The sequence below is a fragment of the Oncorhynchus mykiss genome, chromosome 4 (assembly GCF_057628025.1).
Source record: "Oncorhynchus mykiss isolate SJ-2025 chromosome 4, ASM5762802v1, whole genome shotgun sequence".
Taxonomy (NCBI): domain Eukaryota; kingdom Metazoa; phylum Chordata; class Actinopteri; order Salmoniformes; family Salmonidae; genus Oncorhynchus; species Oncorhynchus mykiss.
In genome coordinates, this window is record NC_143025.1 from 77,229,964 (window position 1) to 77,257,290 (window position 27,327).

Below are 27,327 nucleotides of genomic sequence, written 5' to 3' on the forward strand. Positions count from 1 at the left end.
GAGGCCTACACTTGTAGCCTGAATTGATGCATCCACTGTTGTCTCGGCCACTCATCTCAGCCTTCACAAAATGTAAGTGGTATAGTGGAAACAACCATTTGGTTGCGGCTGACATGTAGTAATATTAGATAATGGTGTAGTAGCCTATAGTTTTTTGAATATGTATTAATTGGGATAGGCTCACGTTTTACCAGTACAAGTGTTGGAGAAGAAAGTAATGTGTGCCATATAAAAAAGTTAACGTTTAAGTTCCTTGATCAGAACATGAGAACATATGAAAGTTGGTGGTTTCTTTTAACATGAGACTTAAATATTCCAAGGTAAGAGGTTTTAGGTTGTAGTTAATAGTATTTATAGGACTATTTCTCTCTATACCATTTGTATTTCATATACCTTTGACTATTGGATGTTCTAATAGGCACTATAGTATTGCCAGTGTAACAGTATAGCTTCGGTCCCCCTCCTTGCCCCTACCTGGGCTCGAACCAGGAACACATCGACAACAGCCACACTCGAAGCATCGTTACCCATCGCTCCACAAAAGCCGCGGCCCTTGCAGCGCAAGGGGAATAACTACTCCAAATCTAAAAGCGAGTGTCGTTTGAAACAGTATTAGCGCACACCCAGCTAACTAGCTAGCCATTTCACATTGGTTACACCAGCCATTAGGCTGATAGGCTTGAAGTCATAAACAGAGTAAACGAAAGTGCTGTTTGAATGCTGCTGCTCAGTCAGACTGCTCTATCAAATCAGACTTAATTATAACATAATAACACACAGAAATAAGAGCCTTTGGTCATTAATATGGTCGAATCCGGAAACTATCATTTAGAAAACAAAACGTTTTATTATTTCAGTGAAATATGGAACCGTTCGATATTTTATCTAACGGGTGGCATCCCTAAGTCTAAATATTCCTGTTACATTGCACAACATTCAATGTATGTTATAATTATGTAAAATTCTGGCAAATTAGTTCGCAATGAGCCAGGCGGCCCAAACTGTTGCATATACCCTGACTCTGCGTGCAATGAATTTAAGAGAAATGACACAAATTCACCTGGTTAATATTGCCTGCTAAACTGGATTAGTAGTAGTGATTATGATAGTTTTTTATAAGATAAGTTTAATGCTATCTAGCAATTTACCTTGGCTTCTACTGCATTCGCGTAACAGGCAGGCTACTCGTGGAGTGCAATGGTTAGAGTGTTGAACTAGTTAACTGTGCGGTTGCAAGATTGGAACCCCTGAGCTGACAAGGTGAAAATCTGTCCTCCTGCCTCTGATCAAGGCAGTTAACCCACAGTTCCTAGGCAGTCATTGAAAATAAGAATGTGTTCTTAACTGACTTGCCTAGTTAAATAAAAGGTATTAAGAAATAAAATATTTTTTTATTTTTTATAATAATAGGATATCGGCGCCCCAAAATACCGATTTCCGATTGTTATGAAAACTTGAAATCGGCCCTAATTAAATCGGCCATTCCGATTAATCGGTCGACCTCTAGTAGAGAGAGAGAAGAATGAGTACCAATAGGACTGCTGAGTGTGTGTAAGAGTGAAATAGAGAGTTCATGTACATAAGAGAAGGTAGGCCCCTGAGGCCCCTGAGGCAGCGGTCAGCGTAGGCCCCTGAGGCAGCGGTCAGCGTAGGCCCCTGAGGCAGCGGTCAGGGTAGTCCCCTGAGGCTGCGGTCAGGGTAGGCCCCTGAGGCTGCGGTCAGGGTAGTCCCCTGAGGCTGCGGTCAGGGTAGTCCCCTGAGGCTGCGGTCAGGGTAGTCCCCTGAGGCTGCGGTCAGGGTAGTCCCCTGAGGCTGCGGTCAGCGTAGGCCCCTGAGGCTGCGGTCAGCGTAGGCCCCTGAGGCTGCGGTCAGGGTAGGCCCCTGAGGCTGCGGTCAGCGTAGGCCCCTGAGGCTGCGGTCAGCGTAGGCCCCTGAGGCTGCGGTCAGGGTAGGCCCCTGAGGCTGCGGTCAGCGTAGGCCCCTGAGGCTGCGGTCAGGGTAGGCCCCTGAGGCTGCGGTCAGGGTAGGCCCCTGAGGCTGCGGTCAGCGTAGGCCCCTGAGGCTGCGGTCAGCGTAGGCCCCTGAGGCTGCGGTCAGCGTAGGCCCCTGAGGCTGCGGTCAGCGTAGGCCCCTGAGGCTGCGGTCAGCGTAGGCCCCTGAGGCTGCGGTCAGCGTAGGCCCCTGAGGCTGCGGTCAGGGTAGGCCCCTGAGGCTGCGGTCAGGGTAGGCCCCTGAGGCTGCGGTCAGGGTAGGCCCCTGAGGCTGCGGTCAGGGTAGGCCCCTGAGGCTGCGGTCAGGGTAGGCCCCTGAGGCTGCGGTCAGGGTAGGCCCCTGAGGCTGCGGTCAGGGTAGGCCCCTGAGGCTGCGGTCAGGGTAGGGCCCTGAGGCTGCGGTCAGGGTAGGGCCCTGAGGCTGCGGTCAGGGTAGGCCCCTGAGGCTGCGGTCAGGGTAGGCCCCTGAGGCTGCGGTCAGGGTAGGCCCCTGAGGCTGCGGTCAGGGTAGGCCCCGAGGCTGCGGTCAGGGTAGGCCCTGAGGCTGCGGTTAGGGTTAGAACTGGGGCAGGGCCACCAACTTTTTAATCTTATGAAGTAATTCACAGTGCTTTATTAACTCCCTAAGGTTGATGTACTATGTGTGAATGACATAGTAAGGCATTTGTGAAAATTCTATAGCAATATAGAGTTGGAAAGCAGCTGTGCATTTGGACAATTAATAGACACTGCCGTAAATAAATCAGAATAAAAACATCTGTCTTGTCCAGGACCGGACTCTACACAGAGCGGTGTGCCATAGCCAATCAGAGCTACAGTAGGCATTTAGGCAAATAAGCAATTTGCCACATGGGCCTTCCATCATTCACTTCGAACTGGACTGTGTTTACAAGCAGTAGCACCAGAGTGACTTCAAATCATTAGATAATTTGCCAAAAAATACACACGAATGGACTACTACAAATATGTAAACACCACGGGAGTCCTCTTACATTTGGGAACTTTACGGTTCTATTTATCAAACAACCATGGAAAGGTAGCCAGAGCGAGATGAGCTAAAAATCTAACGAGGAAACATTAGATAAACCCTCAAACTTTTTCAGCCATCAAAAATTGCACTGATAAATGGGGAATAGTAGCCTGCAGCTTGCCTGCCCAATGCATGTCCTAACCAACCCACGTGTTGACAAATTAATGGGAGCTTGCCTGCCAATTCATGTCCTAACCAACCCACGTGTTAACAAATTAGTGGGAGCTTGCCTGCCAATGCATGTCCTAACCAACCCACGTGTTGACAAATGAATGGGAGCTTGTCTGCCTGCCCATTTGATCAATGACAAATACATTTGATTGACAACTAAGGATGCATTTGTAAATTGCCTCCAGTGTATCAGAGTGCACTCTACATTCATACATTCAGAGCATTGTCAAATTGTCTGTTTGTAAATTCAGGGCGTTTCGCGCTCTAGTGTTCAGAGCGCACACTGCACTATTGACACGGAACGCTCTGGCCAAAGTGTAGGGTTGATCCGAGCATTCCTCACAAAGCCAGTCAAGCATCCAAGCTAACTGACGTAAGTTAGCTAGCTTGCTAGCTACTTCGACACCTCACTGACCCTTTTTCTAACCCTAGCAGAGCTGGTTAGGCTATTTACATGTTATCTAGAGCATTAGCGACTGTGGTGCGGGCAACAATTGAATTACATTTTTGCCAACGTTCACTGCCATGGGTCATATTCAGCAGGTGCTGTGCATTCATAAATTAATCGGATATTCTGCGCTCTGGCACACAGACAAAAGTGCTATGAAATCTTGCTAGCTAACCAAATGACACCTGCATCTCTGGCTGTAGCCACCGACAAACGATTGAGGGGGGAAAGGATTGCCACTCACCCATTCCTCCAATGTCATCCTACCAGCAGCTAGCTAAAATTAGTCAGTGTTTTTAGCTTGCTAAATAGCTACTTAAATAGATACGCTAGCCTATTAGCCGCGTTATGACTGACTTGTGATCATTAAAATTTCTCATTGTATTGACATTCCCAGCCATAGTTATATCTCAGTTTTTGTACCAAATATTGTGTCATTGAAACTGAAACAGTGCATTCCGAAGTTGGTTTTGTACAATAAACAGTGAATTTGATATTTTTGACTGATATTATGATTGTTTGTTTCATATCTGCAAAGTAGTTAAAACGCTGTCAGTTCCACTTCAAGCCTGCGTCAGATAGTCTGTTTATTATTCACCATAACAATAGCAGCCCAAACAGCCTAAAAGAGAGTAAGGCCATGGTGAATGGGGTTTAATAGAGGTTTGCTAGCTAATGGTGTGTCTTATTATCCTTTTCATACACAGACCAAAACCATGGAAAAATAAGAGCCACCTAAAGACAGTCATGGTTCCTGCATTTTCAGACCTTTTAACCAAAATACAGCTATCGGGTCTGTGTGAATGGTTCTCGGTTTTAAGCTGCAAACAGACCACATGGTTTAATAACACCCCTCCCAATTGTCTAGCTACCCACTGATATGTATTAAAGGGGTATACCTGCAAATAAGTGGTAAATAAATGACTGTTTGAAAAGGGGTCATACAAATATGACCTTTTTTTTTTAAATTATCCAGGTAACATACCACACCGCCTGTCTGAAATGGGTACCAGTGTGTGTGCACTCCTCTGCTGTACTAGCAGAGAACGTGCTAAGGTCCAGATAATGACTCTCAGTCTCAGTTACAGCAGCGATGACAAAATCTTGTATGATATGTCCTGAGGAAAAACAACAGTGATCTGGGACTGGACTCAGACCTAACAAGAGAGTGAGGACAGATGGAAGAGAGAGAGAGGCATATGTATGGAAGCCTTTCTTTCTGCCCATGCCTTCAATCTCTCCACACCTGTATTTCTCTCATGCTGGGGTCAAGTCAGAGCAGTAGTTGTCCCCCTGTGATTTTACTATAGACACTAGGATCTTGAGAGCCACAAAACAGTAGTGTGATGTGTGTGATACAGACAGCTTCTAATTACGATGTTAAATCACCCATCCCATCATGCTAAATGTGCGTTTCTGTATGTCAAAGTGTGTTAATTGTCTCATCACCGTGTGAAGGTAGAATCTCAGTCTCACTTTGGTGTCCAAGGACTAACTTCAGCTGAAGACACACATTGCTAACTAACTGTGTTTCTGACTCATTAATTACTTGATCAAGACAGACCAGGAGGAAGGGAAAGAACATCCAAGATAGTGATATTACATCCTGTCCTTTTGATTGCCCTGCCAGATGTATTGGAAATAAATATGACCTACTGAATAGACAACACTAGGGTTATTGTCACACTTTGATCCTGTTGGCTTTGATTGCATGGTTTAAATCGCTCCTTAGGAGAAAAACACATTTTATTGTCATAGTAAACAAGGTCAGTATATACTGTGATCCATGTAGCACCAAACCAGCAGAACACACCAGACACTAACACACACATGCACAGACAGACAGCTACAAGCAGCACGCACACACAGAGCCCAGAATCCTTAATCTAATCCCAGACCATCCACAACGGGTCTCCCGGATTTACCCATAATCCCTGAGAATAAACTCATTTACACACTGCCCTGTACACGGAAGTCTGTCTATATTGATGTGACAGCACACTGGAGACCCTTGCTGCTGCTCTGCATCCTCCGCCAGCCATAACACTCATTTCAAACTGGTGAGAGGGCACCTTGAAACACTGTCAAGAGAGGACTGGAGACTGAGTGTGTGTGTCAGAGACAGTATCCCAGTTTAATTGGACGGGGGCGTCAAGTAGGACGTGCGACATCAGTGTTGGCTGTGGAGTAAGTTACACACTAATTACTGATCCTCACTCAGCACGTATACACACTAGACCAGAACACACACTTCTTTACTAACCCGTACACTGGACACCTAAACTTGTCACACACACACACCTTGTCAAGCACACACGCACACCTTGCTATTTCAGACCTGAGACGAGATATATGTACCTGAAAAAAGCAGGCAAACACAAACAGTGTCCTCAGCAGTGGTGCCATCCCTCAGTATCGGAGAGCAGTGAGTGTTTTAAGATCATCTGGCAGCACAGCTTTCCTCTGTAAAGGTCAGTTATCCATCTACAGCAGCAGGAAAGGCCCATTTCCTGGAAGCTCTCAGCACCGAAGCAACCACACTACCCAGTAGTGCCTAATTAACTACACACATTATTAATGTCTCTTTCTTCCTGTGGGCTTAGTCTATCCTTTCTTATTTTTCCAGCCTGGAGATATTTCTAATAGTCTGTAGAATGTTAAGAGGATAGGAGAGAGAAAGGGGGGATCTAGTAAGGGAGAGAGAGAAAGACATGATTTCGCCTGCTGGTAAAACCTGGAAATCACCCAAACCGTCAGCTAGTTGTTCATCAGCCTTGTAAAAGACACGCACACAATGCCTCAATCTTCACATGCATTACTTCCCTTTACTTTCCCCAGGCCCTAACCCTGCCTGTTTCTCTGGCTGTAACCTGGAACCCCAACTACATGAGGGACCGAGCAGGCCTCCCCAGACATCCCTGTTTCATCATCCTCTCCTACAGAAACCTCAGGCACACACACACACGCGTTCCATCGTACGCTCCATCTTTCTCACACATACTCCTCAGGCCCTCGCTGTGACAGGGGGGAAACTGGTGTCAGGTTTAAGTCAGATAATCTGTCCGTCAGGTATCCTACAGCAGCCCAATACTATATAAAGAGAGAGGTAAAGGAAGAGGAGAGAGAGCGGGAGAACAGGAGAGAGAAATGGAGAAAGATGGGGGAGAGTGAAAAAAATAAAGGGAAAGATTGAGAGGGAGAGGGGGGGTTGAAGGGAGAGACAAGGAGAGAAAGAGGGATGATTCTTTGGCTCTTTAGGACGTTCTTCCCCTCTCCCGGCACCGGAGACTAAATCAAAGAGACACAGATAGCCACCATGCAGAGCTGGCAAAGCACAGCCCAGGGTCAACACACACAAAATAATACGTTGATAATTAGTGAAGGATGAATGGATGTCGGATGAATTGGCCTTCATATTGGCCTTCATACCAATTTACACAGCAGAGAGAGGGATGACAAATAATGAGAAAAGAGAGGGTGAAAAGAGAAAGGGTGAAGGAATAAGAAGCGAGAGAGAGAAGGTGTGATGGGAGTTGAAGAAAGAAGGGTGAGTTAGCAGGAAGGGGTTAGCTGGAGCCCTGACAGCACAGTAGGAGACGGTTGTGAAGGATTAGCTCTGCATGGGGGGGACCTCCACAGCAGGGGGTCTGGAGCTAACTTTACCTCACCACAGAGCTCTGCCGTGGGACTACAGAGGCGCGGACACCCCCCTCTCCTCTCCCAGCTCCAGGCACAGGAAAACAACTCATCAACACGCCACATTAGGAGACTGGAGAGAGGGGGTTTGGGATGCAGTGCAGGCGGTTTTCTCAGCGCTGAATGGGTACCCCATCAAGGAGCATGTGTGTCTATGCCTGTGTATGTATGAGTGTTAGTGGGAGTGTGTGTACGGATCATTCATACTTGTAAATCTACGGTGTGTGTGTAGGGCAAAGGGTGAACGGGAACCTGCGTGTCTGTGTAGAATGAGTTGAATGAGTGGGGGCGCATCTCCCAGTGTGGCTTAACAGCTTCCCCGAGCAGGCAGACAATGGAGAAGATTACAGTCACAACAACTCTATACAGCAAGGCTGAGCACTGAGTGGAGCTTCTATATGACCACTATACAGCCAGGCTGAGTACTGACTGGAACTTATATAAACCACTATACAGCCAGGCTGAGTACTAACTGGAGCTTCCATATAACCACTATACAGCCAGGTTGAGTACTGAGGAGAGATTCTATATAACCAATATACAGCCAGGCTGAGTACTGAGTGGAGCTTCCATATAACCACTATACAGCCAGGCTGAGTATTGAGGAGAGATTCTATATAACCAATATACAGCCAGGCTGAGTACTGAGTGGAGCTTCCATATAACCACTATACAGCCAGGTTGAGTACTGAGGAGAGATTCTATATAACCAATATACAGCCAGGCTGAGTACTGAGTGGAGCTTCTATATAACCACTATACAGCCAGGCTGAGTACTGAGTGGAGCTTCTATATAACCACTATACAGCCAGGCTGAATGGAGCTGGGGCAGCAGTGTAGCAGTGGTTAGAATGTTGGACTAGTAACCGGAAGGTTGCAAGTTCAAATCCCCCGAGCTGACAAGGTACAAATCTGTCATTCTGCCCCTGAACAGGCAGTTAACCCACTGTACCTAGGCAGTCATTGAAAATAAGAATTTGTTCTTAACTGACTTGCTTAGTTAAATAAAGGTAAAATAAATTTTAAAAAACAATATACAGCCAGGCTGAGTACTGAATGGAGCTTCCATATAACCACTATACAGCCAGGCTGAGTACTGAGGAGAGATTCTATATAACCAATATACAGCCAGGCTGAGTAGTGAGTGGAGCTTCTATATAACCAATATACAGCCAGGCTGAGTACTGAGTGGAGCTTCTATATAAACCACTATACAGCCAGGCTGAGAGACAGAGGACAGAGGGACAGGCGTAAACAGCCTAAAGGCTTCCGCATGCTTCGGTTCGGCGAATGAGTTTGCTCGTATATTCCATTAAAAGAGCTTCACTTGAAAAATGAGATAAAGCAGAACTAGTACCAAAGATTTGAATAACTAAACCAAGACAGACCAGAGCCTGTCGTTTCCAATGAGAGCAAATTAATCAGTGGGCAGAACAAGCAATGAGGTGGGCAGAGCAAAGCACGAGCTAGTGAGATCCAATTGGCACATTCTAGCTTTTATTGGCATATTCCCATTAGGGAATGCCTACTCTGTAAAGTGCATGTACGCAATAACTCAATTCACCCCTTGCACTTTGGAAAAGGGTAAAGTCCACAAAACGCAGTCCACTCTGTTACCATATGGAGATCGAATGTTGCATCAATAAGAGAATTAGCAGAACTTCGGTCAAAACCCATCTCGTTCCATCTTCTCCCACTGTGCTTACTCTCGTCACCATATTTGGAAGTGAGTGGAAACGACAACCGAATGCTTACATAAGGTGAAATATCTGGCTTACTGTTCTGTGATGTTACTGTTTTTCCATCTTGAGACACTGTAGCTAGTATATACACTGCTCAAAAAAAATAAAGGGAACACTAAAATAACATCCTAGACCTGAATGAATGAAATATTCTTATTAAATACTTTTTTCTTTACATAGTTGAATGTGCTGACAACAAAATCACACAAATTATCAATGGAAATCAAATGTATCAACCCATGGAGGTCTGGATTTGGAGTCACACTCAAAATTAAAGTGGAAAACCACACTACAGGCTGATCCAACTTTGATGTAATGTCCTTAGAAGGCTGACGATGCCAAGGCTGTTTGAGAGAACCACAACTAGACAACTACACATCAGTGCTGCCAACAACATTAACTTCCTCACACAGAAGCACAGCTCCCCACACTGGAGGGCCACAAATGGAAAACCCTGTACCAGACTAGACACCATATCCCTGTCGCTGTATTAAGGTATTGTTCGCTGGGCTGCAGCACAACTCAGGTAAGGAATGTTAACCAATACTGCAATACTGAGTCATGTTGCTAGTTAACAATCTTGATGCAATATTAAGTGGTAATGGAATGTGCCTAGCACAAACACCTGTGCATAGTGTTCAATAAATAAAACGGAACCATGTGACATTGACACTCCATTAAATCAGAATGAATGTAGCAATAAGGCTGTCTAGCAGCTCAACATGTTGGTACACTGTACATAGTGCTCCTGTAACTCACAAGCGGGTATCTATGGTTACACTATGTACTGAATACTCTGTTGTTCATTTTCTAGTGATAGGGATCTGCCTTGACTATGTAAAGTGGGGCACACAAAAATGAAGTTGGACACCAACTATCCCAGATACAGAATTATCTGAATTTTATCAAGATCCTAATCCGCTGCAGACACCTTGGTAGGTTCTTCCTTGGGTCTTCAGCTCCTAATCTACAATGTAATCAGAAAGAATTCAGACCCCCTATTCTAAAATGGATTTAAAATGTGTTTTTTTCCCCCCCTCAATCTACACACAATACCCCATTATGACAAAGCAAAAACAGGATTTTAGAAGTGTTTGCAGATGTATAAATACAAATTTAAAAAAACATTTACATAAGTATTCAGTCCCTTTACTCAGTTCTTTGTTGAAGCACCTTTGGCAGCGATTACAACCTCGAGTTTTCTTGGGTATTATGCTGAAAGCTTGGCACGCCTGTATTTGGAGAGTTTATCCCATTCTGCTCTGTAGATCCTCTCAACCTCTGTCAGGTTGGATGGGGAGTGACTCTGCACAGCTATTGTCAAGTCTCCCCAGAGATATTCGATAGGGCTCAAGTCCGGGCTCTGGCTAGGCGACTCAAGGACATTCAGAGACTTGTCCCGAAGCCACTTTTGCGTGGTCCTGGCTAAGTGCTTAGGGTCATTGTCCTGTGGGAAGGTAAACCTTAGTACTTCAGTCTGGGGCTGAGTGCTCTGGAGCAGGTTTTCATCAAGGATCTGTCCTTTGCGCCATTCATCTTTCCCTCAATCTAGTCTCCCAGTCCCTGCTGCTGAACAATATCCCCACAGCATGATGCTGCCACCACCATGCTTCCCCGTAGGGATGGTGCCAGGTTTCCTCCAGATGTGACGCCAGAGAATCTTGTTGTTCATGGTCTGAGAGTCCTTTAGGTGCCTTTTGGCAAACTCCAATCGAGCTGTCATGTGCCTTTTACTGAGTGGTGGCTTCCATCTTGCCACTCTACCATAAAGGCCTGATTGGTGGAGTGCTGCAGAGATGGGAGAACCTTCCAGAAGGACAACCATCTCCACAGAAATACTCTGGAACTGATCAGTGACCATCTGGTTCTTGGTCACCTCCCTGACCATGGACCTTCCCACCCGATTGCTCAGTTTGGCCAGGCAGCCAGCTCTATGAAGACTCTTGGTGGTTCAAAACTTCTTCCACTCAAGAATGATTGAGGTCACTGTGTTCTTGGGTACCTTCAATGTTGCAGACATTTTTTGATACCCTTCCAAAGCCTTGACACAATCCTTTCTCAGAGCTCTACGGACAATTCCTTCAACCTCATGGCCTGGTTTTTGTTTGCTCTGACATGCACTGCCAACTTATACAGACAGGTGTGTGCCTTTCCAAAAACCTGTTTTCACTTTGTCATTATGGGTTACTGTGTGTAGATTGACAAGGAGCATGTTTCATTTAATGCATTTTAGAATAAGGCTGTAACGTAACAAAATGTGGAAGGTGTCTGAATACTTTCTGAATGCACAGTATGTGTACTGACTTCAGTCATTCCTAATCCACTAGAGGGGTGTGTAGAACAGCTGTTATAATGTGAGTGAGTCAGACAGCTTTCTATAGACTGTTGCTGTGGTCTCCTGCTGGGCTGGTATAAAAAGGTAGCAGCCCTGAGACAGACTGACAGACTGATTGAGGACATAATTGTGAATGTAGGAGAATTTCACGGTTAAGATCCGTGAAACCAAGAGCAAGATAGACGGCCAGGCCACAAATGAGGCAGGGCAGGCTGTAGGCGTCGAGGCTAAGGCCTTGACAGAGATGGAGACGTGTAGACACGTGCGCGCACAGACACACACAGACTCCTGTAAACAAACCTCAAATCAGCCGTGCCAATCAGTGCCTGAGTGGGCAAATCAACTGTGGATGTAGAGCTGCAGGGCAGAGGCCCAGTCAGTCAGGCTGCTGCTGGGCAAACTGCACACTGTACCAGCCATGCACACATGACATCACACATCACTATAGGGCAATTCCATGGGTAACAGATTGATGCCGAAACTCAGATTTCCCACTTTAAAATGTATGTCAAGCAAAAACCAATGATTGCAAAGTTAAAAACCATACAACTATTTCCTCTAGAAATTGTACAGCATTATGTTACTGTGGAATTGTCCTATATCAAACAACAGATGGATAGATAGACCGCTGACAAAAACGCAACAAAACTGCATCTTACAAAATAACGCTGTGAAGAGCCAAAATATGACCATGGATAGAGAGCTGGCGAAGGACAAAAGACGGAAATGTTGGTAAAGTTTCACGTTTTTAAATGTCTCTTGCACAAGTACAGTGAAATGCCTTTCTTGCCAACTCTAAACACAAAAATGCAGTAATCCATGACAATGTAAAACAAAAAAATAAAAAAACAGACAAAATAAAAAGTAAGCATAGTAAACTCAGCAAAAAAAAAGAAACGACCTCACAGTCAACTGCATTTATTTTCAGAATACTTAGAGTAAATATTTGCATATACATAAGATTCAACAACAAACTGAACAAGTTCCACAGAAATGTGACTAACAGAAATTGAATGTGAATGTGCACCTAAACAAAAGAGGGGGTGGGTTTGTGCCCATAGGTGGTGATGTTGCCGGTGATGTCTGGTGAGGACCTGCCTTGCAACAGGCCTACAAGCCCTCAGTCAAGCCTCTCTCAGCCTATTGCGGACATTCTGAGCACTGGAGGGATTGTGCGTTCCTGATGTAACGAGGGCAGTTGTTGCCATCCTGTATCGGTCCTGCAGGTGTGATGTTCGGATGTACCGATCCTGTGCAGGTGTTGTTACACGTGGTCTGCCACTGCGAGGGCAATCATCTGTCCGTCCTGTCTCCCTGTTGCGCTGTCTTAGGCATCTCACAGTACGGACGCCGCAATTTATTGCCCTGGCCACATCTGCAGTCCTCATGCCTCCTTGCAGCATGCCTAAGGCACGTTCACACAGATATACAGGGACCATGGGCATGTTTCTTTTGGTGTTTTTCAGAGTGAGTAGAAAGGCCTCTTTAGTGTCCTAAGTTTACATAACTGACCTTAATTGCCTACCGTCTAAGCTGTTAGTATCTTAACCACCGTTCCACAGGTGCATGTTCATTCATTGGTTATGGTTCATTGAACAAGCATGGAAAACAGTGTTTAAACACTTTACAATGAAGATCTGTGAAATTATTTGGATTTTTACAAATTATCTTTGAAAGACAGGGTCCTGAAAAAGGGACGTTTCTTCTTTGGCTGAGTTTATATACAGGGTCAGTTACAGTAACATATTTACAATGTGTAGGGATACTGGAATGATAGAGGTAGATATGTACAGGGGTAAGTTGACTGGGCATCAGGATATATGATAAACAGAGTTGCAGAGGTATACGTGGATGGGGGCTCGCCACCCTGTAGTCCACTATCAGCTCCTTGTCCTTATTGACGTTGAGGGAGAGGTTGTTGTTCGGGCACCACACTGCCAGGTCACGGACCTCCTCCCTTTAGGCCACGAATCAAACTCATTCCACGGTGCGCTGAGCGTCTGCGGGTTTACGCTCCACCTTTGTTTTTGATTTATGAATTACGGTCACTATTTAGTAATGAACTCCCCACCTGGTTGTCTAGGTCTTAATTGAAAACAAAAAACAAAAACCTGCAGACACTAGGGCCCTCCATGAAATGAGTTTGACACCCCTACTGTAGGCAGTCTCATCGTTGCTGGTGATTGGACCTATGATCGTCTTGTCGGAAAACTTGGTGTTAGTGGCGCATGTCTAAACAGTCCTGAGTAAACAGGGAATACACAGGAGGGGACTAAGCGCACACCCCTGTGGGTCCCCCTGTGTTAAGGGTCAGTGTGGCGGAGGTGATGTTGCCTACCCTCACCACCTGGCCTTGGCCTGTCAGGAAGTCCAGGATCCAGAGGGAGGTGTTCAGTCCCACCAGACAGACCTACTGTACATGTCAAGGTTTCCGTTCGCCGGTAATAACTGGCTTTCGTCACTACAAAAAGGTACATGCTGATAAATAACATTTGGTGCCTGTCTATTGTCCCGGGAAACATAAAATTCCATTGTGAAATAATGCCAACTGTATAGTTTGGTGGAGGAGGAATAATGGTCTGGGGCTGATTTTCACACCCCCGTGCATAAAGTGAGGTCCATACAGAGATTGGTGTGGAATTGGAATGCCGACTGCAAGCCAGGCCTAATCGCCCAACAGCAGTGCCCAACCTCACTAATGGTAATATGGAAGCAAGTCCCCGCGGCAATGTTCCAACATGTAGTGGAAAGCCTTCCCCCGAAGAGTGGAGGCTGTTATAGCAGCAATGTTCCAACATCTAGCGGAAAGCCTTCCCAGAAGAGTGGAGGCTGTTATAGCAGCAATGTTTCAACATCTAGCGGAAAGCCTTCCCAGAAGAGTGGAGGCTGTTATAGCAGCAATGTTCCAACATCTAGTGGAAAGCCTTCCCAGAAGAGTGGAGGCTGTTATAGCAGCAAAGGGGGGGACCAACTCCATATTAATTCCCACATTTCAGATATGTCCGGTAAATTAAAATTCTGGCGGTCAAATGTCGGGCACCACATTTTCATAACGGAAACCCCGGTACACCAACAGACAGACCTACTCTACTACCATATGTCCAGCTAGAGAGCAAATGAAAGACCACCTGTGAGACGGCAGTGAGAAATCTTTAGAGAGCTGAGGTTAAAGTCCTGTCATGTTTTAATGCTGTTTTGATGAGAAATCCATGTGCTTAGCTGGCCCAGCCATTCTGGAAGGAAATGACTATAAATGGCTTAACAACACTGGGTGTGTGAATGGCTGAGTGTGTGTGTGCGCGCGCACGTGCTACAAGGGAGTATAAATATCCCTCAGACAAGGAGCTCTTGGCCACCTGGGGAGCAATTACATGCCTTGTAGCATGGAGACACACTTCTGTCCACACGCTGAGAAAACCAACACAGCAACACCTACTATATGCCATCACCCCCACTTTCTACATAAATTCTGACATTTCGTCCACCAATATTTCAACCACTCAGATAAGACACTCCTGCTGTTTCTGTACACCCATTAGTAGTTCATAGAATTCTGTTGAACCCCTTACACATAGTTGCCCCTCTACCACTGCTTTCCCGGTTCATCTGAGTGCCCCGATAACAGACAGAACCTTTTGACAGTTTCAGACAGAGAGCGTTGTAGATAATGGACACTGGCTGAGGGTCTCGCGCGCGCACACACACACACCACTGCTTTGTTTGGCTATAAACGCTGAGATACACTGCTAGGTCTGTATTTACAAGCTGCGACTGGAGGCAGAGGAATCAAATGCGTTTCCATTACAGGACTCAGTATTCCAGCCAGACAGCCTTAATGACACAGCATGGCAGCGTTACAGAGACATATCAAATTAGATGATTCCATTTGAGGGATCGATGTTACATGGAGATAGTGTCGTCGGTGTCTGTGTGTTGTTGCGTTGAGAGCGGCTTCACGGTGTGTCTGTGTGTTGTTGCGTTGAGAGCGGCTTCACGGTGTGTGTGTGTTGTTGCTTTGAGAGCGGCTTCAGTGTGTGTGTGTGTCGTTGCATTGAGAGCAGCTTCACCGTGTGTGTGTCGTTGCGTTGAGAGAGGCGTCACAGTGTGTGTGTGTGTGTGTGTGTGTGTGTGTGTATGTGTGTCGTTGCATTGAGAGCAGCTTCACAGTGTGCGTGTTGTTGCGTTGAGAGGCTTCACAGTGTGTGTGTGTGTGTGTCGTTTCATTGAGAAAGGCTTGGGAGATCCATTCAGTTCAGTAATGAGCAGCAGCAGCCTGTTCCATTACGTTCTGTAATGTTATTTTGATTGCTCAATTTAATCTCCCCAGCCCAGCATCAAGACCGTGTGTGGAGAGCAGCAGAAGATAAAGCCATTCACATCTCCTCATAGGCCCTTCAGTCTCATTGTTGCACTGCCGTGGATGGAAGTGTTGCTTTCTGATCAAAGGGATTTTACCCACTAATCAATAATCAAGTTTGACATTAATCTGTCCTTTACAGCTCAGGACCGTTACACACACAGGGATATACAGGCCATAGCCATCCTTCTAACCAGGGACATCTATGCACAAGGCTCTATTGAAAAAGCTAGTCGATGTAACCTAACATACAAGACACTTCATGAAATAACTTCAATATAAGTATAGCCAACAGAGCACCTGCAAACATGTTTTAGCACAGCTTCCGTTACTGCTACACCAGCAGCATCCAAAGCTCGTGCCACTTAATCAGTTGTTTCCATAGACACATGTCAGTGTCCTACCTCTCTACATGGTCCAGGTTTCCTGACACACCCAGACCTCCGATGGTATAGAGTTTCCCATCGTAGACCAGACTGTTGTGTCTGCAGCGAGGCACCGTCATACGGGACATCAGATTCCAGTTGTCCAATAGAGACATGTAGCACCACACGTCAGCTACCATCACCCCCGACTCTGTCCCACCTGAAACACACACATAAAATACACACGTCAGATACCATCACCCCCGACTCTGTCCCACCTGAAACACACACATAAAATACACACGTCAGATACCATCACCCCCGACTCTGTCCCACCTGAAACACACACATAAAATACACACGTCAGATACCATCACCCCCGACTCTGTCCCACCTGAAACACACACATAAAATACACACGTCAGATACCATCACCCCCGACTCTGTCCCACCTGAAACACACACATAAAATACACGCGTCAGCTACCATCACCCCCGACTCTGTCCCACCTGAAACACACACATAAAATACACACGTCAGCTACCATCACCCCCGACTCTGTCCCACCTGAAACACACACATAAAATACACACGTCAGATACCATCACCCCCGACTCTGTCCCACCTGAAACACACATACAATACACCTGTCAGATACCATCACCCCCGACTCTGTCCCACCTGAAACACACACATAAAATACACACGTCAGATACCATCACCCCCGACTCTGTCCCACCTGAAACACACATACAATACACCTGTCAGATACCATCACCCCCGACTCTGTCCCACCTGAAACACACACATAAAATACACACGTCAGCTACCATCACCCCCGACTCTGTCCCACCTGAAACACACACATAAAATACACACGTCAGATACCATCACCCCCGACTCTGTCCCACCTGAAACACACATACAATACACCTGTCAGATACCATCACCCCCGACTCTGTCCTACCTGAAACACACACATAAAATACACACGTCAGATACCATCACCCCCGACTCTGTCCCACCTGAAACACACACACACCACACACGTCAGCTACCATCACCCCCGACTGTCTCACCTGAAACACACACACACACACCACACACGTCAGCTACCAACACACCAGACTAACACCGACTAAATAAAATGCATATACAATTTAACCAATTTTAAAAATATCCAGATAGATTATTTTTTTTACTGGTTTACAATAAGTCATTTTGGAATTGTTATGACCTGGGGGCAAATGTAACAAGGCACCACCAAGACACAATGCCTGTATATTCACCCTTATTTCTACCCCTCACTGTTACAATGCATTACCTAGCTTGGTATGAAAGCAGCAAACAGAGTGGACATTCAATCCATTATCTGGAGGAACACAGGGTCCTCAGCCCTGGTTAGTACTACTGCACACTGATGATTTCCCCACTGAGCACCTGCCTCCCCACAGACACACACAGGCCAGGTCCATGGGAAATGAGAGGGGAGAACATTCTCTCTTAGCGTTTCTAGTGTTCTGTTTCACAGTCGAATGTCAAGGTCTACCTCTGTATAGGAGATGTACACACATGGAGACTGGACGAGAACAGAGACCTCTGGAGGAATATAGTACAGAGAACAGAGACCTCTGGAGGAATATAGTACAGAGAACAGAGACCTCTGGAGGAATATAGTACAGAGAACAGAGACCTCTGGAGGAATATAGTACAGAGAACAGAGACCTCTGGAGGAATATAGTACAGAGAACAGAGACCTCTGGAGTAATACAGTAGAGGAGAGAACAGAGACCTCTGGAGGAATATAGTACAGAGGAGAGAACAGAGACCTCTGGAGGAATATAGTACAGAGAACAGAGACCTCTGGAGGAATACAGTAGAGGAGAGAACAGAGACCTCTGGAGGAATATAGTACAGAGAACAGAGACCTCTGGAGGAATACAGTAGAGGAGAGAACAGAGACCTCTGGAGGAATACAGTAGAGGAGAGAACAGAGACCTCTGGAGGAATATAGTACAGAGGAGAGAACAGAGACCTCTGGAGGAATATAGTACAGAGGAAAGAACAGAGACCTCTGGAGGAATACAGTAGAGGAGAGAACAGAGACCTCTGGAGGAATATAGTACAGAGGAGAGAACAGAGACCTCTGGAGGAATATAGTACAGAGACCTCTGGAGGAATACAGTAGAGGAGAGAACAGAGACCTCTGGAGGAATACAGTACAGAGGAGAGAACAGAGACCTCTGGAGGAATATAGTACAGAGACCTCTGGAGTAATACAGTAGAGGAGAGAACAGAGACCTCTGGAGGAATATAGTACAGAGGAGAGAACAGAGACCTCTGGAGGAATATAGTACAGAGACCTCTGGAGGAATACAGTAGAGGAGAGAACAGAGACCTCTGGAGTAATACAGTAAAGGAGAGAACAGAGACCTCTGGAGGAATATAGTACAGAGAACAGAGACCTCTGGAGGAATACAGTAGAGGAGAGAACAGAGACCTCTGGAGGAATATAGTACAGAGAACAGAGACCTCTGGAGGAATACAGTAGAGGAGAGAACAGAGACCTCTGGAGGAATATAGTACAGAGAAGAGAACTGAGACCTCTGGAGGAATATAGGGGAACAATAATATGAATATAATTTTAAAACTTTACACTGGATGAATGGATAAACAGATATAGATATACTCTATGTGTGTGACGGTCCACGTCGTTAGCCTACCTGACAGGTAGATGTTGTCCCCAGCTGAGATGACGCTGAAGAACTCTCTGTCGTAGAAGGGCAGGCTGGCCAATGGGAACCACTTACTGTTCTGAGGGTTAAAACATGTCACCGCCGTCAGAGAGCGCTGGTTCATACTGATGGCCTGACGACCACCGATTAACACTATCACCTCTGCCACACCTAGAGGGACAGAGGGAGGGAAGGGGGAAAGACAGAGAAACTCATTAAACAAGTGTTAGCAGAAACTATCATACGGTGAGGATGCTGTTTTTGTGAATGCTTCAGAGCAGTGTTTCTGATAAAAGGACCCAGCCTATTTAGTTGGTTTGGAGCAGCAACTGTTGACTGAGTCAGAGGTACAGGTGCAATAATTGGTGGTATTTATTTACAATGAAATGCAAATAGTGATTGCACAGTTAGGATCCCGCGATTGCATAGGAACTAGTGACATAGTTGGGTTCAAGCATTGTTTGTAACTAACAATTAGTCCATTTGTGTGGGGAGAAATGGAGGGAAATAACCTACATGACATGTGATAGTTCACAGGCAAATCAGTTTCAGAAATGGGCTGCGGTTATTGTAGCCTCAGAAGTGGGAAGCCCAGGTTTGTCACGTACTAAACAGGATTTTGGAAGGTTGTGGACTATGGTTGTGGACAATTCCTTTTGGGTGATGGACATAGCTCTAATTGGTCTACAGACAGCACCAAACTTGGCTTCAGATGTTTTTCAATTTAGCAGCCTGCAGGCCTTGTTTATTGTTATTTCCAATGTAATAGCCTCTCAGGGATATGCAAAACCAAAATGCAAACTGACAAAGTTTCCTCTTGGTGCAGGAAAGTGTAGTGTGTAAAGTGGGACATATAACTCAATTATCTAGACAGCTCTCTCTGCCATCTGTTAGGCTGCAGCAGCTCTCTACTCTCCATTCCCATACAGATAACTCTCCTGTCTGCATCCGTCTTTTTCTCTCCCTTCCTCCCTCCCTCAGTCTCTCCCTCCATTGCCACAGAAAACACTTTTACCCCACTCCCTCTCTACCCCCCCAACCCTCTTCTGCCCCCTCTACTCCATTCCCATAGATGCACATCACTTCTCTATCTGTGCTAGTGAGACTCACAGCATGGCCTCAAACCCTTACTAAATCAATGTGTGGATATTCAAGAACAGCAGCACTGCAAACAGCATTTTAATTCAGGGTCTCATCTAATTCAGAGCAGCACCTCCACCTGTGTGTGTGTTTTTTGATCAGAGCTCTCTCAGCCAGTATAAGTATTCTCTCCATGTTCAGTGCTCAACCATGGTGTTCAGTACACTACTGGTGCCTCATCTCTCACACACTGTTGGCAGACGCTGTATAAAGATGCTAGTGATACGTAGTGTGTGTGTTTGTGGTTGCGTGTGGCAGCATACGCTGCATAAAGATGCTAGTGATACGTAGTGTGTGTGTTTGTGGTTGCGTGTGGCAGCATACGCTGTATAAAGATGCCAGTGATACGTAGTGTGTGTGTTTGTGGTTGCGTGTGGCAGCATACGCTGTATAAAGATGCTAGTGTTACATAGTGTGTGTGTTTGTGGTTGCGTGTGGCAGCATACGCTGTATAAAGATGCTAGTGATGCGTAGTGTGTGTGTTTGTGGTTGCATGTGTGTTTGTGTGTGGCAGCATACACTGTATAAAAACACCAGTGATCCAAAACACAAACACACTGGCTGTCTGCCACATGCATCTCCAGGCCTCTTAGTCCTCAACAGCAGTTTGACAGAGGGAGGGAGAAAGGGAAAGCCAGAGAGAAGGAAAGATCTATTCCTCAATCATTCCATAGCTAGGATTCTAACCGCTGGCTCATCTTCCTGGATCAATACTCCTCCTCCACCCTCGTTCCCTTGACAACCACCTTCCACCACTCCTTTTTTTCCCTTCACCACCTTCCATCCCTTTAAACACTGCGGTCATCTTAACTAAAGCTGCTCTCCAGCTTTCCTTATTTTCTCTTTCTCCAGGGCTGTTAAAATACAGCGAGAGCTTTTGATAAAAAAGGAGAGGAGAACAGAAGGCTTTAGTGGGATGAGCAGAGAGAAGAGGTAAATGCTGCCTCAGACACAGCTGACACTGGGATAGGATGGATGGAAACATGCACTGCTTCTTCCAAAGATTGAGGGCAGTTTAATCACAAAAATGGGCCACAAACGTACTAGAGCTTTACCAAATATTAATATGTGCTGCCAATGTAACTACAAATATATGGGTGACTGAACACTGACTGATTTTTAAAGCAGAGGAATAGTGACAATATATAGGAAGATGAGAGCAGTATAAAAAGATTTACCTCAGTGCAGTGGTATTCAGAGTGGCAACAGCACAACCTTCAGGTACCAACTACAGAACAACTTCAGCTCACATACTGCTCATATACAGTACAATATTGCTGAATGTGTGATTCTCAGTCCTGAGGTAAATGCCAACCATGTATCTCAACACAGAACATATACAAGAAACATACATAATGTGTTGGTTATATGCATGTGTGTTTAGATCCTTGTTCTCTCTACATCATGCATTATAACAACCTGAAGGTTCATACATACACCAGGGATGGTGGAGTAACTGCCAAGATAAGTGACTCATCTTTTTATTTTTCAATTGCAGAATGTTTTTGTTAGTGAACATGACATCTGGATAGGAGGTGGGATGCCTCTTGACCCCTGTCACCTGCTCTTAAAGGTCAAACAGAGACACTTCTCCACTTGTTAGGGAAGTGGGAAAAAAACAGAATGAATGTTATTTATTTTCTCTACCTCTTCCTACCCCTGTCTTTGTCCTTGGCTCTCTCTTGCTCCATATCTCCGCCTCTGCCCTCTGTTAGAGTAACTAGAAACTGTTCATACGTAGCATATCCAAACATGGAACCAAAACGTCCTCTGGGGGTTGTGAGACAGCCAGGGTGGAGGTGAATACAGCCAGTGTTGGATCACGTCACATCACGGGTAGAGCTGCTAGAGACGTGTGAGCACGCAGTACATTCTCCTTGACAACAGATCCACACAGGGGCTGATGTCATTCAGCTGCTGAAACAGTGAGGGAAGAGGAAGGATGTATGGAGGGATGGAGAGATAACTGAGATGCTGACAGCATGTGTTCTCTACCGTGTCGTGACCATGAGAGGAAAGGAGAAGGGGCGAGAACTCTGGCAGGTTAGCTGCCCACCTGCTGAGCCTAGCTTCGACGGAACACACACCACAGCCACTACCTCCTAATGACTCCTATCCCTGACACCAGCCTGCTCCCTACTGTTCACACACACACTCCCTGTCATTTACATCACAGCAGGACTAAGTAAGGGTTCCTCCTCCACACGCCATAGGTTCTTACACACAAATGTCACTCGGGAGCTTTAATTTCCTGTACACACACACACACCTTTCCTGCACCAGTCCAGTTTCCCCTATTCAAAACGTTCCCTCTATCTTCCACTTTCTCAATTCAATTTAAGTAAACATGACAACAATGGTCCAACAAGAGCACTATACAGGAATATACTAGACTGTTAATAAAATAAATAATGAACATGTTCAGTGGTAATAATATTAACAACAATTAATACTGGTACTAGGTTTAACCTGACTTCTAGAAAAGGCATAGTAATGACTAGTAGCAGTATAGAAAAGCCAGAACAGAACAAAAAGTCAAATATTAATGACAGTTTTTTACTTAGGTTGTGACAGGAGGCTAAAACACAGCATTTTAATTTAGAGATGCATTTAGGTTAATCGTTTAGGTTCACATTTATCTTCTAATTTTGGGTAAGATTGTATTTCTATGACTAAATATCTTTGGACAGAAAATACAGCTCCGTCTGTAACTCTCCTCTCTGCGTTCTCAGTTTCTCCTTGTTCTACTCCCTACTCTGACCCTTTCTCTTTCTACCCAACGGCTAAACCCTGCTCTCTCCGTCTATCCCAGTCACCTCAGCCCTGCTTCCTGTTGTAAACCCTGCTCTCCATCTATCCCTCTCACCTCAGCCCTGCTTCCTGTTGTAAACCCTGCTCTCTCCGTCTATCCCTCTCACCTCAGCCCTGCTTCCTGTTGTAAACCCTGCTCTCTCCGTCTATCCCTCTCACCTCAGCCCTGCTTCCTGTTGTAAACCCTGCTCTCTCCGTCTATCCCTCTCACCTCAGCCCTGCTTCCTGTTGTAAATCCTGCTCTCTCCGTCTATCCCTCTCACCTCAGCCCTGCTTCCTGTTGTAAACCCTGCTCTCTCCGTCTATCCCTCTCACCCCAGCCCTGCTTCCTGTTGTAAATCCTGCTCTCTCCGTCTATCCCTCTCACCTCAGCCCTGCTTCCTGTTGTAAACCCTGCTCTCTCCGTCTATCCCTCTCACCTCAGCCCTGCTTCCTGTTGTAAACCCTGCTCTCTCTGTCTATCCCTCTCACCTCAGCCCTGCTTCCTGTTGTAGTTTTTATTTCATCTTCTCCCAAATCTCAATCTCTTATATTTCTTTACTCAGTTCAATCTTGTTCTCTCCCATTGCACTCGTCTTCTTGGACCCTCTTTTTCCCCTTAATCTCACTCATACCTCAGTCTATCACTAAAACCCACTCACCTTTTCCTCTCCGCTCCATCTCCTCCCTCTCTAACCTTATGGTCTCTCTCCCAAAGGGGTAATTTGGTATGGTGAGGATCGGGAGGTCAGGGGCCTCAGAGTGTGTGGCCCCAGCTGTGAGAGTATTCTGGCATAGAATCAGGTAGTGTGTGTTTGAGTCAATGTGTGCGCTCTAATGGTATTCACATGGTGTGTGTGTGTTTGTGCCCTGCTGTGAGGGGACTAGCCAGGTTGAGTGACAGTCACAATGGGACAGGGACTCGGCGCTCTGCCAGCCCACACACACGCTTGCACGCACTGTCGAAACACAGTCCATGCCAAATGTGACCGTTTGACCTACCTAAGACTACCCACAGCTTCAGATTCATACAATCTCACACTCATCCAGGCTGCTAATGTGAAAATCATTGCATGTGCAGATTTGGTCTGTGTGCATGTATGTGTGGTGTGGGCAAACTGCATATTCTAGCTCTGGGTAGATACTGAGTTTAAGTCAGTCAGCCAGCCAGTATCCATCCTCCACCTCCATGCAACACCATGGCTTAACTTGATTCTCTGGTAAGTGGTCAGAAAGCTGTGTCGTCATGCCAACAGCCATGGGTTTTATATTCACTGGACGTATTCAGACCAGAGGTCACACTACCATTTTAATGTATGTTTTGATATGTATGTACTTGTTCAACATTTCACCAATAAGACGAGAAACAAACATCTCCACCTAAATCTTTTATTTGACGCTCTACTACATCTTTCCACATTACAAGGAAAGAGATATTATGGAAATTCCACAAGCTTTGGCTTCATAGTGTGTGACTCAGCCATTCTCAAGGACCATGCTGCATTCCTCTTTAGAGTAACACAAAGTAATCTCACATTACATTGGTTCTTTAAAACAAACCAGCCTGAATAATCACTCAAACGAGGCACTGGACACTTACACAAGCATGCCCGCCCGCCCACCCACACAAATGTGACCCGATTCAGGAAACTAGGCGTATGTCGCAAGTCACGACTTCACAGGAGAGCTGTTTCAATGTTTAAAAAAACAGTTTTTAGCGAAATGCATTTTTGGCAGAAATGTATTTTCAAACATGTCAACTTTTATGTGCCTAAATATCAAACTTGTATGCCATTTGTAAATACAAATACAATTGTTAAACTACGAGCCCAGTTTGTTTAGCCACAGAAAAAGAGAGCAACCTTCCCGCTAGCCATGATCGCCTGAGATAATGAGTGGGCTGGACATGCCGAGAGATGAGTTCGGATTGGTTTACCATAAAGCACGTGTCAGTCTATTGGAGCTGGTCAGTATGTTTGGGTAATCGTGTCGAACGTGGATGTAAAAAAAAATATTGTGTAGTAAAACTGCATAAACCTACTGTCAAGTTAAAGTGTACTGTTAGCTAGCTAATGTTAGCTGGCTGGCTCACTAGCTAAAGTTGTGTATGCTCTCCACTTTCTGGAGGACGAGTTTTGAAATCAGTGGAATTTGAGTACGATAGCTAAGGAGATGGAGAAAACACCCGTCTGGATTACATCGTCAAACTAAGGCGACCATGTATAGCATCAGACAGGAGACGCATCCAACCATGATAAATACTGGTAAGATTTTCAGATATTACACGTTTCTAGTGTACTGTTAGCTAGCTAACGTTAGCTGGCTGGCTTGCTAACTAACGTTACATCATGTGTTGGGATTCGTTGTTTGCCTAGCTTGCTATCTAGCTACATTTCTTAAAATACTCGTCTTAGTGTGCCAGAGCGCAGCATAAGTGATTCATTTTTGAATGCTCAACACCCGCTGAATATGTCTGGTGTCGGTATCAAAGCGTAATTCAATTTTTGCCAGCAGCACAGTTAGTCACCAACGCTCTAGATAATTTTTAAAAATCCTAATCCGCTCTCGGCGAGTAAAATGGTCAGAGTGGGGTGTTCTCATTATGTGTCTGGAAATAGCTAGCCAATGTTTGCCAGTTAGCTTGGGTGCTTGACTGTGTTGTGAGGTCAGAGCTTTCGGAACGACCCTACTTATTGGCCAGAGCGTCCAGTGTGTGCTCTGAACGCGAAACCACAGATAGAAGCTCTCAAATGTATGGAAGCTGGCTATTATTGTACTAACGGTTGGATCAACCCTTAAAGATATGGGTGGGGCTAAGGCTTAAGAGGGTGTGAACAATGTTGAATGGGTGTAGACAAAGAGGGCTCTCCAATAGTAGTACCAAAACATTGAAAGACGGTTTTCTCAAAAAGGGTACAAGTTGATCAACTTTCAAAGCAGAAGTACTTCCTCACATTCAGTGTATGATTTTCATCCAACATAAAAAAACAGAAATTCAAATGTTGCTACATAAGAAAGAGCTTGAGAGTCACAAATACCCAAAATAACAAATCCTATAATTGCCATCCAAAATCACACGTTTCAAGTACCATCTCCCAAGCGAATGGCTGGAGTGGAGGTGGTGACAAAAAAATAAATGAGAAATAAATTATATTGGCTGAAACAGGGCTCTAGTCAAGACAGTGTGCTTCAGACGAAAGACAGATTGAATAGCATATTATCTTATGCTCTTCCCTGTGGTGCCTCATGTCTCTTCACCAAAGGGCCAAAGTGGACCAGAGGTCTGAATTCATTCTAAATGTAGGACGCGTGTTTCAGCCGTTATACAGTCTTCCCAATATCTTTTTATTTTTATTTTTTTACCCCTTTTTCTCCCCAATTTCGTGGTATCCAATTGTCTCATTGCTACAACTCCCGTACGGGCTCGGGAGAGACGAAGGTTGAATGTCATGAGTCCTCCGATACACAACCAAACCAGCCGTACTGCTTCTTAACACAGCGCGCGTCCAACCCGGAAGCCAGCCGCACCAATGTGTCGGAGGCTACACCGTGCACCCGGCAACCTTGGCTAGCGCGCACTGCGCCCGGCCCGCCACAGGAGTCGCTGATGCGCGATGAGACAAGGAGATCCCTACCGACCAATCCCTCCCTAACCCGAACGACGCTAGGCCAATTGTGCGTCGCCCCACGGACCTCCCGGTCGCGGCCGGTTTCGACAGAGCCTGGGCGCGAACCCAGGGACTCTGATGGCACAGCTGGCGCTGCAGTACAGCGCCCTTAACCACTGCGCCACCCGGGAGGCCCAGTCTTCCCAATATCTTTACTATTCTGGACCTGCAGGCTACTCTCTCCACTGAGTGCGTTTCTACTTCTTGACTATTACTGTTTTAAGATTACCTTCCTCCTGGAGACCTACTGGGTCTGCAGGGTTTTGCTGCAGCCCTGCTATAACACCTCATAACCAAGGCCCTGATGAGCAGCTGATAAAAAGCCTGCAGAAAAAAAGCTTTCCAGGTGGAGGGTTGGCCATCCCTGGTTTATATTTCATCCTTTAGCTAAATCTCTTTCCAGGTAGAGGGTTGGCCATCCCTGGTTTACATTTCATCCTTTAGCTAAATCTCTTTCCAGGTAGAGGGTTGGCCATCCCTGGTTTATATTTCATCCTTTAGCTAAATCTCTTTCCAGGTGGAGGGTTGGCCATCCCTGGTTTATATTTCATCCTTTAGCTAAATCTCTTTCCAGGTGGAGGGTTGGCCATCCCTGGTTTATATTTAATAATTTAGCTAAATCTCTTTCCAGGTGGAGGGTTGGCCATCCCTGGTTTATATTTCATCATTTAGCTAAAGCTCTTTCCAGGTGGAGGGTTGGCCATCCCTGGTTTATATTTAATAATTTAGCTAAAGCTCTTTCCAGGTGGAGGGTTGGCCATCCCTGGTTTATATTTCATCATTTAGCTAAATCTCTTTCCAGGTGGAGGGTTGTCCATCCCTGGTTTACATTTCATCATTTAGCTCCATTTTCAATTG

The 27,327-nt window shown here is 45.6% G+C and overlaps 1 protein-coding gene across 14 annotated transcripts in view; it reads right to left on the reverse strand.

Moving 5' to 3' along the window:
• The window catches only part of LOC110522439 (kelch-like protein 29), a 408,191-nt gene that overhangs the window by 17,677 nt on the left and 363,187 nt on the right, over window positions 1-27,327 (reverse strand). For 11 of the 14 annotated variants that reach the window (XM_036976046.2, XM_090233075.1, XM_090233073.1 and 8 more), the window contains 2 exons: window positions 18,860-19,042; window positions 16,175-16,355 (listed from right to left, as the gene is read on the reverse strand). In XM_036976046.2, coding sequence (XP_036831941.2) covers window positions 16,175-16,355; window positions 18,860-19,042 — 364 coding nt within the window. Of the gene's footprint in view, window positions 1-16,174; window positions 16,356-16,795; window positions 16,876-16,931; window positions 17,048-17,103; window positions 17,162-18,859; window positions 19,043-27,327 lie in introns of those variants that run through there. The other 3 variants (XM_090233068.1, XM_090233067.1, XM_090233071.1) reach the window with 3 other exon arrangements.